We start from the raw sequence: 17,507 nt of genomic DNA on the forward strand, positions 1-17,507 counted from the left end.
TATATTTAGAGGGAAAATAGTCACAAGAAATTATGAATTTAAGAAGCTGACGTATATTGCAAAGCAAAATGAAATTTAGAAAAATAGCAAAAAGTTAGTGTTTCTCCTTTGCTCACCCACACTCGTGGGGTGATTTGTAGTACAAGTTCACATGGGGTGTCTTCACATCACATGATAGGCTGGGAAGTGGGAATATTCCTAGAAGCATTATGTTGGGATAAGTAGTAATAACAGGAATACCCAGAAGTGGTTGTGAACCAGATAAATATGTTTCATTATATCCAAACTAAATTATGTGTTTGACTCAACTTCCCCTTTGCTAGACCTCAAAAATATTTGTGGCCACTCCAGTATCACTCAGTATAAGCGGAGATAAAATTGAGGGGAAGAGCAGTGGAAGGAAATCATGATCATAATTGTGTTGAAACATCTGGTTTTGCAAGTTTTATGAGAACATATGACCATTTTTTTTTTTGAGAAGATATGATCATATGACTAAGATCCTCTTAGGGGCCCAAAGTTTAAGATTTTTAACTTTACAGTTACATCTGAGGGAAACTCATTAACAGAGAAGTAAATAACTGAAAGTTCCAGATGCTTAAAGGAAACATAAAAGTCCAAGTCTCCCTCTTTTTTCCCTTCATTCTTCTAGATTGTTATCCAGGGGCACCAGAGCAGCTCAGTCAGTTGACTCTTGATTTTGGCTTAGGTCATGATCTCAGGGTTGGAGGATTAAGCCCTGAGTAGGGCTCTGGGCTAGCACGGAGTCTGCTTGTCCATCTCCCTCTGCTTCACATACCCCACCTCCCCATTCTTGTACTCACTTGCATGTGCTCTTTCTCACTCTATCAAATCAATCAATCTGTAAATTGTTATCCAAAGTTATTTTTTTAATATGTTAATATTAAACTACATGAGGAAAAATGTCCTGTGGATAACTATATATTTCCTGCTTTTCATGTTTTGAATAAATTATGTGTATTTAATTAGTAGAAAAATAGATGTAAGAATAGCAAAATATGTTTACTATAGTAAGAAAAATTAATTCTTCTTGTGAAAACCCAAAAGTAATGTTCTTTTGTGTTACTTTGCAACTACCTATAAAAATCATCTGGGCCACTGGAAAAAATGGTAAAGCATGGATTGTAATTATCTTTAGTATGCCTTGTTTCTCTTTGGGGTCCTTATAGTCTCAAGGTAGTGAGTTTAAAAGATTTTAATACAGAATGTCCCAAGTGACATAGCTCTATTATGCCTAAACATGAGAAAGGAATTATGTAGCTAAGTTCTTCCAAAAGCACAAGTAAAATTACACTAAGGGGACAGTACTATATCGACCAAATCCTAGAGACTGAGGGTAGAATGAGATACTATACAAAATTCAGCCCATTACCCTTCTATAGAAATGCGATCAGAAAATTTTTAAAATAATTTTTATTTATTTAAAGATGTTATTTATTTATTCATGAGAGACACAGAGAGAGGCAGAGACACAGGCAGAGAGAGAAGCAGGCTCCTCACAGGGAGCCCGACACGGGACTCGATCCCTGGATCGGGATCACGCCCTGAGCCAAAGGGAGATGCTCAACCACTGAGCCACCCAGGAATCCCAGAATAATTTTTTAAATGCTAGATGAATTAAATTATTGATGTACAATTAAAATAAAGATATAATTGAAATATCTTTAATACTTAATATGCACCAATGAATATTCTCATAATTTATTTATACAAAGGTTTGTTTTGGGGTGCCTGGTTGGCTCAGTCAGTAAAGCATGTGACTCTTGATCTCAGGGTCATGAGTTCAAGCCTCACATTGGGCATGGAGCCTACTTAAAAAAAGTTTGTTTTTTAAGATATTAACAGTCACTTGAGCCAAAACAGCTTAAAATTCTACTATTGAATCCTCTATCTGTACTGTGTGAATTCTATCTGACACCTTGTGTTCTAAATGCCATCTAGGAAAATTTGCTCTCCTCCTGTGACTTGACTGTGACTTCCTACAGAGACTTGTTTGGGCTATCAGTCTTTTCTGGGTACCACTTTCCGTTTATTTTCCTTCCTGGTTTATTTCTCTAAACAGAATCTTTTGGTGATCCTCTCAGTACAAGTTCCCTGCCTTAGAACATGTAATGAGTGATGCCAATATGTTAGCAAAATGAGACACACACAACCAGGCAGAAGCACCCTTCTCCCCCCATAACAGGAGAATGGCAACACCATGAGAAGCTTTGAACCTAGGAGGAAAGCTGGCTGATGTCAACTAGGACTTAAGGGGTATAAGTAGAGCTTCCTGTCCATCTCCTCCCTTTATCATCTGGAGGATATCTACACTCTAGCAAGAATCTTTATAGGATTTTATGCCCTGTGCCCAAATTCTACACAGTTACACTTCCTCTTCCTCACAGAGGATAAAAGCTCAATTCAAATTCTCTTAACCCATTACCTAGAGATAATGAGAGGCTTACTAAGAGATTTTCCTGTGACTTCTAGTATGTCTGAACAGAATATTTCCATCCCATGCTATATTCTTGGTAGATATGTAGATATTTTATATATTCTGTATAACCAGATATTAAACATTTCTATGAAAGTATTTTATGTAAATTAACGTCCACTATTACAATTCTAAGAGGCCTATATATATTGTATGTTTAAATTGCTGCTCAACAAAAGCCTATTTATAAGATACTTTATCATGTGTTTCATAATTTTGTGTAAAACATTAGTTTTGTAGCAGATATGATATGTCTCTGAATGAATGTCACTGTTGTGCGGAGCCTTGGGTCGCTCAGTCGGTTAAGCATCTGCCTTTGGCTCAAGTCATAATCTCAGAGTCCTGGGATCCAGCCCCATATCCGGTTCCTTGCTCAGTGGGGTGTCTGCTTGTGTCTCTCCCTTTGCCTGTCCTCTCTGCTCATGCTGTCTCTCTCTCTCTCTCTCTCAGATAAAGAAATTAAATTAAAAAAAAAAGAATGACATTGTGGTGGAAGAGGGAAAATATTTCTTTTGCAGAACAGCTTAAGAGTGGTACTATCAAATTTTATTATTTATTTCTTTACATTCCTAAAAAATAGGCTAACTATATTATCTAGTACTACTGAAATAATATCATATAAATTATCAGAACATAGTTCATTTTGAATGTGTGGAATGAATGAATGAATATAATTTGCATGTAAAACTGGTCAGTTTAATTTGTCTAAAAATTTTACACTCAAATTATTTCCCTGTATTATCGTTAATTTTTGAGATGTTTAGAATGAATAATAGCACTGAATAAATATGAGTTTTTGTCCATATTTTACTGTATTGATTTTTCTCTTTCTCAACATACATACCAGTGGTTCTCCCACTGTTTAGCACAATCATATGATTTTATGGAAAATTATTTTCATAGTATATTAGAGTACATACAAAATGATTAATACTTGATGAAATTAATAGCATCTGTTAAGAATTTTGGTTTCTTAGAGTTACGGATTTCTAAGAATAATAAAAATAATGATGATGATACCATAATTTGTTGAGTACCTACTTTCTTCCAGATATGCTGCCTGGTGCTAGATATTTTATGCTCCTTTTATAGATGAATCTTTTGAGCAGTCAAGGAACTTTGATACGCAGCTACTTGTAAGTGGTAGAACCAGATAACAACTCTTGACTGTTTTACTCTGAAACCTGAGGTCTTTCTATCCTTCTGGGTTGTTTCTGTGTCTAGAGTTCTACAAAATCAGGAGCTTTCATTATAGGCCTTTTATTTCTCTGGCACCTGTGGCCAGTGCCATCTTCCTCCACAGGTGAAACTGCAGAAAGAAGGTAAAATGGAGAGGACTGGTTTATCCCCTGTGTGATAGATGTTTTAAAAAAATCAGGGGAAAAAAAGGTTTATCACAAAAATTGTAAACCATTCCATAAAGAATGAAAGTTTGACTGACATTCAGAATTTAACATTTGCATGAGCTTCCCACACAGAAAAAAAAAAAAAAAAGCTTTCAAAAGACTTCACTCTTAAGATATATGAACTTTTAGTTCATGTATCTAATTCTACTCTACCAGGAAAGAAAGAACATCATCCTATATAGTTATAGAATCTTACCAATTTATCCAGGATATTACTGGCAATAGAAAATAACGGGACATGACCAGTCCCTAATGTCAGAAAGAATCTAGGTCAAAGAGTTAAAAGAAAATAAAATCTATGATATGGATTAAGCCTAGTTTAAAAGGATAAGATGAAAGATAATATTTAATTACGAATTAAAAAAACTTAATATGACTGCTTTAAATCCATATATATATCATACTGAGCTTTGTAATGAAGTGGCCCCTTTAAATAGCTCTTTCTAACTTACAGTGTGGTTTTAAGTGTGACCTACTTAAATGGACAGAATCTATATTCCTACCTAAGGAATGCCTCATTTAGCTTGAAGTAGTTTCTCAAACAAGAAAAATGTATTCAGAATACAATTTTAAAAATCTTTAGGAATAAGGTCTCTGAGTAGCCGCATTATAGTGCTCCAGAATCTGTGCCCTGAGGATTGTACCTTTTATTCAGAAAACATCTCTTCAGGTTCTCACTGCCTGGTTATTTGTAATTAGTTTATATTTTTTATCCTTGTTATCCTCTATTCTTAGTTCATAGCAGTTTTGAAATGAAGGGGCAGTTGTCTTCAATTTCTTCATTTGACAGAGATTTATTTAATGCCTGTTATGTGTACCTGAAATTGTTTAGTGTACTGGAGATACAGCAGTAAGAGCTGACAGTAAAAAAAAAAAAAAGGGAAGATATAGAAATGTATAATAAACAGATGCAAAATAGAAGACTTAAAATAGTTTAGGTCCATTTTGTCTAATCTTCCCTCTTCTGAAAATGGACAGCCAGGCAGGTGTGGTTCTAAATGGGGAGTAAGGGTGTCTCTTACTTGAGAGTGTAGTTTCTTAGAAACCAAACAAATGTGACAAAGTTAAGAATCAAGTTGGGTTAGTTATGGAAGAAACCAGGAAAGCAGGATTAACCTGCCCTGAGAAATAAACTGATCTAAGGCATTGATCTCAAACTGGTGCACTGGGCTAAGGAACAACCAAGGAGATAGGGGCAGGAAAGATAAGAGCAGCTTGATCTGGCAAGCCAGAAGGTCGGCAGAACAAACATTAATGTTGGATGGAGTTGGATTTTAAACCTATTTTCGTGGACATGAGGAGTGACTTCTAACTGCTATGTAAGATTGTTTTGTGGGTGGGAATCTGTTTATGGGGAGGGGTAACTAAAAGAATTTAACCCTCTTGGGTGTGGCAAATTCATGTCCTCCTTAGGTTGTATGTTTACACTCATGTGTGTTTGGTGGAAGAGGTGGGAAGTGACCAGTTAAGACAGCCACCTCTCTCCTCCAGCCCAGACCATCCCATGGCATTGCCTGTGCTGACAAGATGATTCCACATTGAGGTGCAGAGAGCAGACTGAACACAGGGAAGTACCCTGTGGGCTTCTACACCTCAGTAGCTTTTTCAGGCTTCACTGGATTATAGCAGAGTAATAATGATGTTAGTCATTACTAACATCAATGGTGTCAAAAAAGGTTAAATTATTTTATGTATCATTTATTTAAAAAGCAGTGATTATTAGATTTACCCTCAAGAGGGTTGATTTTTTTAAAAAAAAGATTTTATTTATTTATTCATGAGAGAGAGAGAGAGAGAGTCAGAGACACAGGCAGAGGGAGAAGCAGACTCCATGCAGGGAGCCCGATGTGGGACTTGATCCCAGGTCCCCAGGACCACGCCCTGGGCCAAAGGCAGGCACCAAACCGCTGAGCCACCCAGAGATCCCCAAGAGGTTGACATTTTAAGTTGTTTGTCATTTGTGGTGGGGAAGGTAGTTAACTTTTGAAATTTACTAGATGAAAGAAAGTTCATTGGCTGGTGTTGCTGGATAAATAAATTGTTGTTTTATGTAGATTTAGTGATACTCCTATTGCTCTGTGAAAGTGATTCAGGGCTAGCCCTTTAATTTCCATTTGTGATCAGTTATTCTCCATAAAGATTAAATTTTGATTGGAACAGGAGTGAAGGATTTACTTCAGTAGGTTTGAAATCACATTTACCTCCCCATTTGAAATAAATAACTTATTAAATTTAAAAAGTATCTAAAAGTATCCTAAAGCTGGGAAGAAGTGTGACTACATTTTCTCACAATTCAGAAAATTTTAAAATACTGAGGTCTTTGTACTGGGTAGTACCATTCTCTACCTTTCCATGTCAAAACTGAATGATGATTTATTTATTTGTGCATTGTTTGTATGGTGGATCTTCAACTATCCATTGCTAACAGCATGTGTCTTTTCAGACTTGACAATATTAAAGCCTGAAGGGTTATTATTTTATCCATAGAACAGTGGACTTGAGTTTCAAAGGAAGAAAAAAGTCAAACTATTACAATTTGAATACTTTAATATTAAATGATAAATGAATCTGGTTCTACAGTAGCTTCAAGGTGTGTGGATAATAAAAGAAAATCTTCAGATGATGATAAACAGTATTATGGATGTCTTGTCTCTTATAATCTCTTTGCCTCTTACCATTACAGTTGTGAGACCTGGGAATGATGAGGTAGGAATGTATGATTTTTAGTTGCTGATTGAATTAAAAGTAAAGGAAATTTTAATGCAAAATTTAATCATCTCTTGAGAAGGATAAATACTGAAATGTCCCTTTAGTATTAATAGGCCTCTTCACCTTCCTACTCCCTCTAAAGGAAAGTTGTACATTTGATGTTGAATATGAAGCATTTCCATTATTTCTAAATTCTGATTTTAATGAAAGCTTTAGTTCTATCACTGTCCAAACATGCCCCAATAGGAAACTGTGGGATGCCTTAGGAGTCACAGGGGATCACTAAGTTATGTGACTGTATGGAAGAAAAAGTAAAGCAAAAGCTCATGAAGATATCAGTACTATTATGAAGTTAGACATGAAAAGCAACCTCTTAAGACAGCTCCAGTGACCTTTGCTTCCTGATATTACTGCACTTGTATACTTTGTATACATACCCCCCATTAAAAAAGTGGACCATCTTAGTGACTTGCTTCTAAACAAATACTATGGCAGATGTCATGGGATATCACTTTTCTGTGATTGAGCTGGATAAGACAGTGACTTCTGTTTTGGTAAGAGATTCTTTACCTTAGCGGCTTTGATGAAGCGCTTTGCTATGTTGACACAGAGCAAAGAAGTGAGGGCAACAACCAACCAACCAAGAGCTGGCTAGGAACCAAGACACTCAGGTCAACAACTTCTGAGGTACTGAATACTTCCACCAACCATATGGACTTGGAAACCAATCCTTCCCTTGTATTTAGATGCGACCCCAGCCCTAGCTGATATATTCATTGCAGCCTTTTGAGAGAACCTAAAGCAAAGGACTCAGCTAAACCATGTTCAGGTTCCTGATCCACAGAAACTGTGAGATTATAAATGTATGTTATTTTAAGCTTCCAAATTTGTGGCTATTCGTTATATAGCAGTAGAAAACTAATACTTTGGTGTATTTGTTAGTTAGAGCTGCCATAAGAAAGTAATACAAATTAGGCGGTTAAACAGTAGAGTTTATCTTTTCAAATTCTGGAGGCTAGAAGTCCAAGATCAGAGTTTCGGTGGGGTTGGTTTTCCAAGGGCTCTCTTTGGCTTGTAGGTTTCTTCTCCCTGTGGCTTTATATGACCTTCCCTCAATGTGTGCCCGTTCTAAACTCTTTTTAAAAGGACACCAGTCAGTTGAATTAGGGCTTCCCCTAATGACCTCATTTTAACTTAATTATCCCTTTATAGACTCTGTGTTCACATACATACTCATTCTGAGATAGTAACGGTTAGGAGCTCAACATATAGATTTTATAAGACCTAGTTCAATCTGTAAGAATAGGCTATATAAAATTCTGTAATTATGTTCATCTTTATAGCTAAACCTCTATGTCACATATTGTCAATAAAGATCTTTTGTCATCTTGTTTAATTATATAGGTATCAGATGATGTATATATTAAACATATTATACATAATATATATATAACATGATATAGCATATATTTGCATACCCCGGTCTCCACAACAAAATTATAATTTCTGTAAGCATATGTTTTGCATATGTCACTTGGCAGTAGTTAAGATGGTGTTAGACACAGTTTCAAATCAGCTTTAATTTTTTATGTTTATTTGCATATTTCTAAATGAGAATATTCTAGAAGTAGCTTGTGTTAAGGATGACAACCTGTTAAAGAGCTAGGGAGTTTGAAGGATTTACATTTATTTGAGACACTTGTAGTTTTAGATAATGGTAAAGCCAGAGAACATGTCTTCATATTTGGTAATCCAGATATAACAGATAACACTGTTAGATCCAATCCAATGCTGAGCTGATTTTTTTTTTAAGATTTTATTTATTTATTCATGAGAGACACACAGAGAGGAGAAAGAGAGGCGCAGAGACACAGGCAGAGGGAGAAGCAGGTTCCATGCCGGGAGCCTGATGTGGGACTCTATCCTGGGTCTCCAGGGTCAGGCCCTGGGCTGAAGGTGGCTCTAAACCACTGAGCCACCCGGGCTGCCCTGAGCTGATTCTTTAAAACACTATTTCTGGGATCCCTGGGTGGTGCAGCAGTTTGGCACCTGCCTTTGGCCCAGGGCGCGATCCTGAAGACCCGGGATCGAATCCCACGTCGGGCTCCCGGTGCATGGAGCCTGCTTCTCCCTCTGCCTGTGTCTCTGCCTCTCTCTCTCTCTCTCTCTCTCTGTGACTATCATAAATAAATAAAAATTTATAAAAAAATAAAAAATAAAAAAATAAAACACTATTTCTGTTTGAGTAGCTAACAACACTATATACCCACATTCAGTATAGAGATTACTTAAAACGCAAAATATGTTTAAAATATTTTTTCAAAATTGCAAGAAAAATAGAATATAAAGCAGGTTTTTTGTTTTGTTTTGTTTTTTTAGAATATACCAGTGGTTCTCAAAAATGTGGCCTGTAGACCTAGGAGTCCCTGAATCTACAAGGTCAAAACTGTTTTCATAATAAATCTAAATCTAAGACATACGCTTTGTGTGTGTGTGTGTGTGTGTGTGTGTGTTGATGTTTGTACCTATGATACAAAAGAAATAGTGGATATTTCATTCCTGGGACCTTTGCATGAATCAAGGCAGTGGCATCAGACTATACTATTAGTCTGTAATTTTTGCACTTATAGACTAAATAAAAAACTTCACTAAGGATTGACCTTAATGAACCAATTAAAATTATTACTGTAGTTAAATCTTGACCTTTGATCACCTGTCTTTGCAACATTCTGCATGATTAAATGAGAAGAATGCAGAAAGCACTTTTGCTCTATACCTAGGTACAGTGGTTGTCTCAAGGAAAAGTACTTTGTGATTGATTGAGTTGGAAGCTTAACTAGATACTCTTTCATGGAACACCATTTTTACTTGGAATTACAACTGAAAAACAAGCTATGATTATTCAGACTTAGGTTACTGAGAGACATTTTCTCAAAAATGAGCAAAGTGAGCCTGTTGCTTAAAGGAAAACAACTGACAGCATTTATTGCCAACAACATAGTTCAGGGTTCAAACAATAATTAGAATTTGGAAAATTTGTATTTGCCCATGAGAAACATGATAAATTCCCAAATTTAAAGATTGTTCTGATGATAATAGTGGTGTATTGTTTTTATGTATGTAATGAAATGTGTCCATGTTTAGAAGAACTACATAACATACTAACCAATATTTTCCAAATGGTTCGACATATTATAAAGTTATGCCTAGGTGTAAAAGAAGCATATGAAAGAGCAATGAATTTTAATGTAGCAGAGTAAAATTTTATTATATTAAAAAGAACATTTATTATATTAATGTTGAAAATTAATTTGATTTAAACATTAAAGTTCATGACTTCATTGATATGGTTCATAAAATACATTAATAAAGTTTCAGATTTCACATGGCAACTAACCTTTAAGAAGCTATCACTTGTTGAATTTTGGGATGATATTAAAGAACAATAACCACAATTATCTGAAAAGGCTGTGACAGTGCTCTTTCTTTTTCCAACTACATATCCTTGTGAGGTCAGATTTGGTTGATCTACTTCAACCAAAACAACATATTACAGTAGATAGAATATAGAAGCAAACATGAGAATACAGCTGTATTCTAATTAAGGCAAACATCAAAGAGATTTGCCAAAGATATAAAACCGTGCTACTCTTTTTAAATTTTTTTTTCACTTCAAAATCATTTTTTGAGTACAGTTGAAACGATGTTATAGTAGTTTCAGGTGTACAACATAACGATAAGATGAATACTACATTTTTTTTTTGAATACTACATTATTTTTATTGCAAGTATAGCTACTATCTGTCCTTATACATTCTTATTTACAATCATTGACTTTAAGTGATCGTATATTTCATGAAATATATGTTACTCTGCTAGCGTTAGAAAATCAACATTTTTCTACTATCATAAAGACTGGTTCAGGCAGGAATCATCACTGAATGCAAAATTTACAGGGAAATTTTGATGAAGAGCAGGATGTTTTCCTGGTAATAAGGTCTCACCACATATTTTTATTAGTTACAAAGGAAACAAAAAGTAATATTTAGCAGAGAAATTCAACAGCTCCTTGACCTGGTGCTCAAAGTTATCATTTTTGAGAAGCAGTTGGACAATATATACCTCCATATGTGACAGCCAGAGGAGGATAATGTTCTAGCTGAGAATGCATAGTCTAAATCAAACCATGATTGGCAGTTGACAATACCAAAATGAAAATAATTCTTTTTGAAGATAGAAATGATGATATACTTCACAACTGTCAGGTCATAAAAGACAAAAACTGTGGAAATATTCCAGAGTAAAGGAACTAAAGAGAGATGATAACTCAGTGCCATATCTGAACCTCGGCCAGATCCTGCACTGGAGGGAAAAAAATCCTATAAAGGGCATGATTGAGTTAAATGGAGAAAATTAGAGTATGGATGGTAAAGTATTGTTTCAGTGTGGCATTTGCTGAAGTTGATCACTATGCAGTGATTGTAAGAGAGTATTTTAGTTCTTAGGTAATATATACTGAAATTTTAGAGGTAAAAAGGGCCTTCATGTTTGTAACTTACCTTCAAATAGTTCAGAAAAAAGTTAGATATAAATATAAACATGTATATTTATATATTTGTGTGTTGATTAAATACGTGTATATGGGGCACTAGCATGGCTCAGTGGTTGAATATCAGCCTTGGCTCATGATCCCAGGGTCCTGGGATCGAGTCCCACATCGGGCTCCTCACAGGGAGCCTACTTCTCCCTCTGCCTGTGTCTCTGCCTCTCTTTCTCTGTGTTTCTCATGAATGAATAAAATAAAATCTTAGCAAATGTGTATATACATACACAGACATGTATATATACATAGAGCATGGATATGTATATATAATTGATTTTTAAAAAAATATTTATGTATTTATTCATGAGATAAAGAGAGGCAGAGACACAGGCAGAGGGAGAAGCAGGCTCCATGGAGGGAGCCTGATGTGGGACTCGATCCTGGGACTCCAGGATCATGCCCTGAGCTGAAGGCAGGCGCTAAACCGCTGAGCCACCCAGGGGTCCCCATAAATGATTTTTTAAGGGGTAAAATATTAATAATAGATGTATCTGGGTAATCTGGTATATGTGTTTTTAGTACTGTTCTTCAAATTTTCTGTAAGTTTTAGTTATTTCCAAATAAAAAGTTTAAAAATTAAATGCAACGGTTATGTTAATATAATGGGTTCATTATTGTTTTAAAATGAATTAATATATGTTTAACATTTTTCTTAGTTTTGTTTCTCATAGAGCAAGCATGATTAGATCTAATCAATATGAACAAAACTTTTTGGGATCCTCGATAATTTTTAAGAATAACAAGGGGTTGTAAGACCACAGAGTTTGAGGACCATTGGTATAGACTGTGTGTAAGTAGTTAGATATGTGTTCCCTCTTTCTTTTAAGGCTATTTCATAACTCTAGTTAATGAGAGCTGATTTAGTAGACACCATTAATCTTTAATGCCTTTATGCCTTAGTTTTTATATTTTAAAATATGGATATAGTAATGCCTATTCCCAGAGGATTACTGTAAGTTTTAAGTCAGATAGCTATATAAGGCTTTCAACTAATGACCACTTTGTAGTGCTGTCCTGATTGGCAGCATGTGTTTCTTCTCTCTTCTTGCCTCTTTTTGACACTTATTTTGTGCTTTGGCCAGTGATTTTGGTTATAAATATGTGCATATGAACCACCACAAAGAAACCAGAGGAGAGTATCAGTTCTTAAAAGGCAAGTTTACAGTGGCCATGCCTCTTCAAAGAAATGAGTAGGGAAATGTAGAAGGGTGAAAGTGAGCAAGCAATGTGGGATTTTTAGAAGTCTCGGATATAAGAAAGAACATCATAAACTTAGGGAGTTGGACCAACAATTGTATGAAAAGTGGTTGATAGAAAATATGACGGGACAGGAAATATTTCTTCATTAGGGGCAAACTGTAACCCTACTTAGCAGTGTTTCTATGGCATTCCAAATTCCGGATAGGCATCCTCTGCTTAAATGTGTATGTGTATTTGGGTTATTTAAGTTGTTGTAATAATATATACTTAAGGTAAAGAAAGAATACTGTTGTTTTGTGACATTTTTCACTGTTTTCTCCAGCCCTGTCAAAATTCAGCTGTATTCTGTATCTCTGTCAAGCATCAAGCTAAGGAAAAAAGGAAAATTTGGTTGCTAAGCTATATTATGTTCACCTAATTGCAAATTATCATTTTTTAAAAAGAGATCAAAGGATATGTAAATGTAAAGGCTTTATATCATTTTAATATGTCATTTATTATCTTTAAATCTTTTTTGCTAAGACTTGTGATTTATATTTTTAAACAGATCATCAGAAACTGGAAAGAGAAGCTAGAATCTGCCGTCTTTTGAAGCACCCCAATATTGGTAAGGAAATCTTTTCAACGTATGTTTTTTTTTCAATTTAAATTCAGTTAGCTTTACATGTAGTATACATCTTTGGTTTCATATGTAGTTTTCAATAATTCATTTTGAATGTTAAAGTTTATGTTATGTGTTTTTTAACCACAATAAAAATGTTATTTTAGTAATCTAGACATTGCTTCTCTTCCAAAAGCTAGTACAGTTATTTTAGAATATTATCTCCCATGAATTATAAATAGCATGATAATGTTCAAAATAAAAAAAATGATGAATATAAGAAAAACAGAAGAAACAAAGGAAAGAAAAAGAACAAAAACAAAACGAGAAGAGCCAAGAACATGATTCTGTGACAATAGTTTTGATTATTTTAGATAAATATTGCTTTCCCAGCCCTGTTTTATTGTCAGCCAAATTATTTATGATGTGGAAGTTGTGAAAGAAGGAAGGATAATGCAGTAGAATTGCAAAATCATTCACTAAGAAGGTTTATAGTTCTTCTATTTTTATGAATGGTGAGACCATTCAGTTTCTATTCCTGACTTGAAGTTTCTAGTCAGTTTCTATTCCTGACTTGAAGTTTCTAGTATCCTGCATACTTCTTAGGTTCTTAAACCAATGAACGGATACCACCAAGTAAATCTGAAGTATTAACAAACTAGCAGCTGTCTAATATCCTTCTGGTTGGAGAGAAAACCAAACAACTCTGAAATGTAAATCTACCTCTTTATAAATGTTTTTACCCTGATGACAGTCTTTGGCATTTCTTAGTTGGCTGTTGTATTTTTTTTTTTTTTTTTTTTTTTGCTAGGGCTGCCATAACAACATATAACAGATTAGATGGCTTTAACAGAGAAATTTACTATCTCACAATTCTGTAAGCAAGAAATCTGAGATTAAGGTGTTAAGTGTTAACAGGGTTTGTTTCTTCTGAGACCTCTATCCTTATGTTGTAGATAGGTGTCTTCCCCCTGTGTCTTCAACTGGTCTTGTCTCTGTTGTAATTTTTTCTTCTTTTAAGAGCACCATCATATTGAATTAGGGTCCTGATGACCTCATTTTAACTTAAATGTCCTTTCAAAGACTTTATCTTCAAATACAGTAACTTTATGAGGCCCTGGGGTTGAGACACAAATTTTGGAGAGACACAATTCAGTGCATAATATTGGCTAATGAGAAATTACACAGTATGACCTACTATAGTTCAAAGAGCACTATTCTTACTCAGGTTTAAGATAAAATGAAATTTTTGTTTGGTTCACTTATTATTCTTCTGAAGAAGAGTTGTTATTTGTTTTGTTTTTAATCAAGATCTTTCTGTGAAACTCAGTTTTTGTAGATATTGAAACTAACTGTCCTCATTTCCTCTAGGACACCAAAGTCAGACATTCTAAAGACACTCAAACTAAAACAAGAACAATTTTCATTTTGAAACTCCATGCAGAATAACCTTAGTAACAAAGGGGAAGTTGTACAGTGGGGAAAGTTCTAAAGTTTTCTGACCTAGAAAGCACCATTAACACACTCTTGACACTACATAAATTTTTTTTCAGTAGTCCATAGCATCAAGTTCCATGGCTCCTTGGTCTCCTCACTTGAAGTTTTATTCATCTTTCAAGATTTCAGAAGTACCAAAGCAATGATAGAAATTCCAGGTTCTTGAATTCTGAGATCCAGAGAAACAGAATCAGCCACTCATTAAAGTCAATAGACAGATTTTATTCAATATTATTTCATTAGGGGAAAGAGCTGAGCTCAGTTCCAAATATAGCAAAGACAACCAGGGATTTATAGCCAAAGAACAGAATGAAGGGGTCAGTGAATTGAAAATTGCTGAGAGGAGGTATCACACGTAGGGGAATTGTTACTGAACTTATTAAACTACCAATGAAATTCTTATTAAAGGAAGGCCAAAGCTTAGACATCAAGAGTTAGGGATGAAGAACTTGATCAGGTGTTGTGGGTGATCACATATCAAAGATGGAAGGATGGCTTGGTAGGATTCTTTGCTAAGACTAGTATAGGCAGATTGAGTATAGAGTCCAATACAAGGTCTGGTTAAAAAGAAGACTGAAAGGAGCCTGACTAATTTTAGTCAAGGGGACAGTCTTTGTTGCTACATTAGGCTTGTCAGGCAAGATATGCAGGGGTCACATTTAAATTGATCTCTAAAAGATAAGAATCCATCATGAAAAAGTTCAGGGAGAAAGAGTTACAGTCAGAGTAAGCTTTCCCTGTTAGGGGAAGAGTCAGAAGATCACTGTGTAGCCTACCATGAGAGAGAAAGAGAGAGACTGACCTGAGATGGGTAAGAGGGATAGGTAGATGCCTGACCATGGAGGGCCTTGGAAATCAGGTTATAGTGTTTAGGACTTATTCTAAGTACAATGGAAGCCAATAGAAGGATCATAAGCAAGAGTGTCGTCATCTGATTTGTTGTGCCTACCGTGTATAAAATGGATTATAGTTACATGAGCACAATCAGAGATAATAGTACTCCATTAGTTCATTAGAGTCCAGTGTTTATATATATTGCCCTTGGCTCCCATCTTTTTGGCAAAAATTCAAATAGATTCAGGTTGACCTCTTTCCTGTGTGCTTTGGTAGTTCACAAAAAGTACCATGCATCTTTTGCTCAACAAACTGCCATGCAGGCAGCTTCCTAAGTAGCTCCATCTTTGCTCTGTCTTCAGAGTATGTAGCCAAACAATCTTGTTTGAGTCCCAAACTGGAAAGATTACCACTAACCTTATTTGAAAGTGTTGAAGCAATTTGGAGAGAACGTCTTGCCTCAAGCTTTTGTAAATTAGCTTGTTTTTTAATTGTTCATCCTTTATTTTAATAAAATGGGCTTATTTTCTCTTGAGGTCTAAACAGGTCTATGGTAAATCAAATAGTGTAAGCTATATGTTAGCATATCTACCAAGTGAAGGGAAAATACCTTGGAGGTAGCAAAATGAAATACTTGAGGTAATAGCCAAATTGTTCTCAAAATTATTTTCTATTTCCATTGTTTTTGTACTTGACCTTTGATAAGCATTATTACTGGGGAACTTATTGAAACCTGTGGCAAAGTCCAAATAACTCAAAGTAGTAAGGGGAAGCTAAATCAGGCAGCACACTCACTCACTGCAAGTAGGTGAATCTGAGAACAATGGGCCAGCAAGGGGAAAGGGAAAGCTATCAGGAACTTAGACCTGACTCCTCTGGGTTCCCAAGTGAGAAGGTACCCACTTAGTCTTTATTTGTAAGGAAATCAATATTTGATAGAACTTTTCAGTTGGCGGGATGATACATTTTGAGGCTGGGCTATACCCATTCTCTAAAGACCTGAATCTACACTTTGTGTAGACTTTAGAAAGAGCGAGATGGTTTTCTGAAAGTGTAAGGGAACATTTTTATTTGTAGAAGATCAATACCTCCTTTGTAAGGTAAGCCTTTAGTGATACGGCTCAATGAATCCCAGTAGCTAGAGAGCCAAAGGAAGGGCTATGTGGCCTTTAAAAATAAAAAAAATAAAAAAATAAAAAATAAAGAAAAAGAATCTAGTCTGTACCAGTGCCCTGGGACCTGTAGTACAATGAGTAACTGTTCTGAGACCACATCATATCTTAATGATTATCATTTCCTATCAGTTTTCTCAGCCACTGCCCCAAAACACATAAACATATCCACTCCTACATTGTATAAGCTGTAATAGAAAATTAAAGACACAGTATTAATGGAAAAGTCTATAGACTCCGTGAACCCCACTTTATTCCGCCTCTGACACGGAGTCTGTTCAATGAACTGCTGAAGCATATCCCATTTGCTCATTAATGTCTAGTTGCTCTCTTTGTAAAGCAGAGAAAATATTTACCATTTTATTTCCTTCTGAGAATTATTAGGGAGAACTAGATAGTGCTTCTTTTTGGTGAGGAGTTAATAAACTTTGGACATTACTTAATGTAAATAAACACACAAATGTGTATATATATATATATATGAATAATACATGTTTCTGAAATGTTTTTCCACTGTTGAGTATATATCTCTCAGGAAAAAGCTACCAGACATTATTAAACGATCAGTTAGGTAGTATATTGTATAAGTAATGCCCCATAATAATTTACTCAACTGTTTGCTTACACATATATTACATAATCAGAAAATCATAATATTGCAATAACCAAGATCTTACAGTTATCTAGTACAAACTTATTTTTTAATAATTGAGGAAACTAAAATTTTCTGTATCTGTATGACTTCTCCAAAGTCACAATTCTTTAGTGATGTTGTCAAGCCTAAATTCTTGATATTTCTGTAAAGAGGTACCGATGTTTGAGGGAACCTGACTCGCAGCAACAAGATTGAAAAGGTAATCATATTCCCTTTCAAGGAGAATTTTGAAGTTGTTTTTGCTTCAACTCAACCCTCCCCCATATATGGGAAAAAAATATTTAAATTAGAAACTTCTAATACTAATACAAGAAAACTTTGTAAGTTTTGGAG

At 35.1% G+C, this 17,507-nt stretch overlaps 1 protein-coding gene across 18 annotated transcripts in view; it reads left to right on the top strand.

The window, feature by feature from the left end:
* Positions 1–17,507, top strand: part of CAMK2D (calcium/calmodulin dependent protein kinase II delta) — a 301,491-nt gene that overhangs the window by 85,877 nt on the left and 198,107 nt on the right. For all 18 annotated transcript variants that reach the window (XM_038581789.1, XM_038581804.1, XM_038581805.1 and 15 more), the window contains exon 3: positions 12,963–13,022. In XM_038581789.1, coding sequence (XP_038437717.1) covers positions 12,963–13,022 — 60 coding nt within the window. The remainder of the gene's footprint in view (positions 1–12,962; positions 13,023–17,507) is intronic.

The sequence above is a fragment of the Canis lupus genome, chromosome 32, assembly GCF_011100685.1.
Source record: "Canis lupus familiaris isolate Mischka breed German Shepherd chromosome 32, alternate assembly UU_Cfam_GSD_1.0, whole genome shotgun sequence".
NCBI classification, from domain to species: domain Eukaryota; kingdom Metazoa; phylum Chordata; class Mammalia; order Carnivora; family Canidae; genus Canis; species Canis lupus.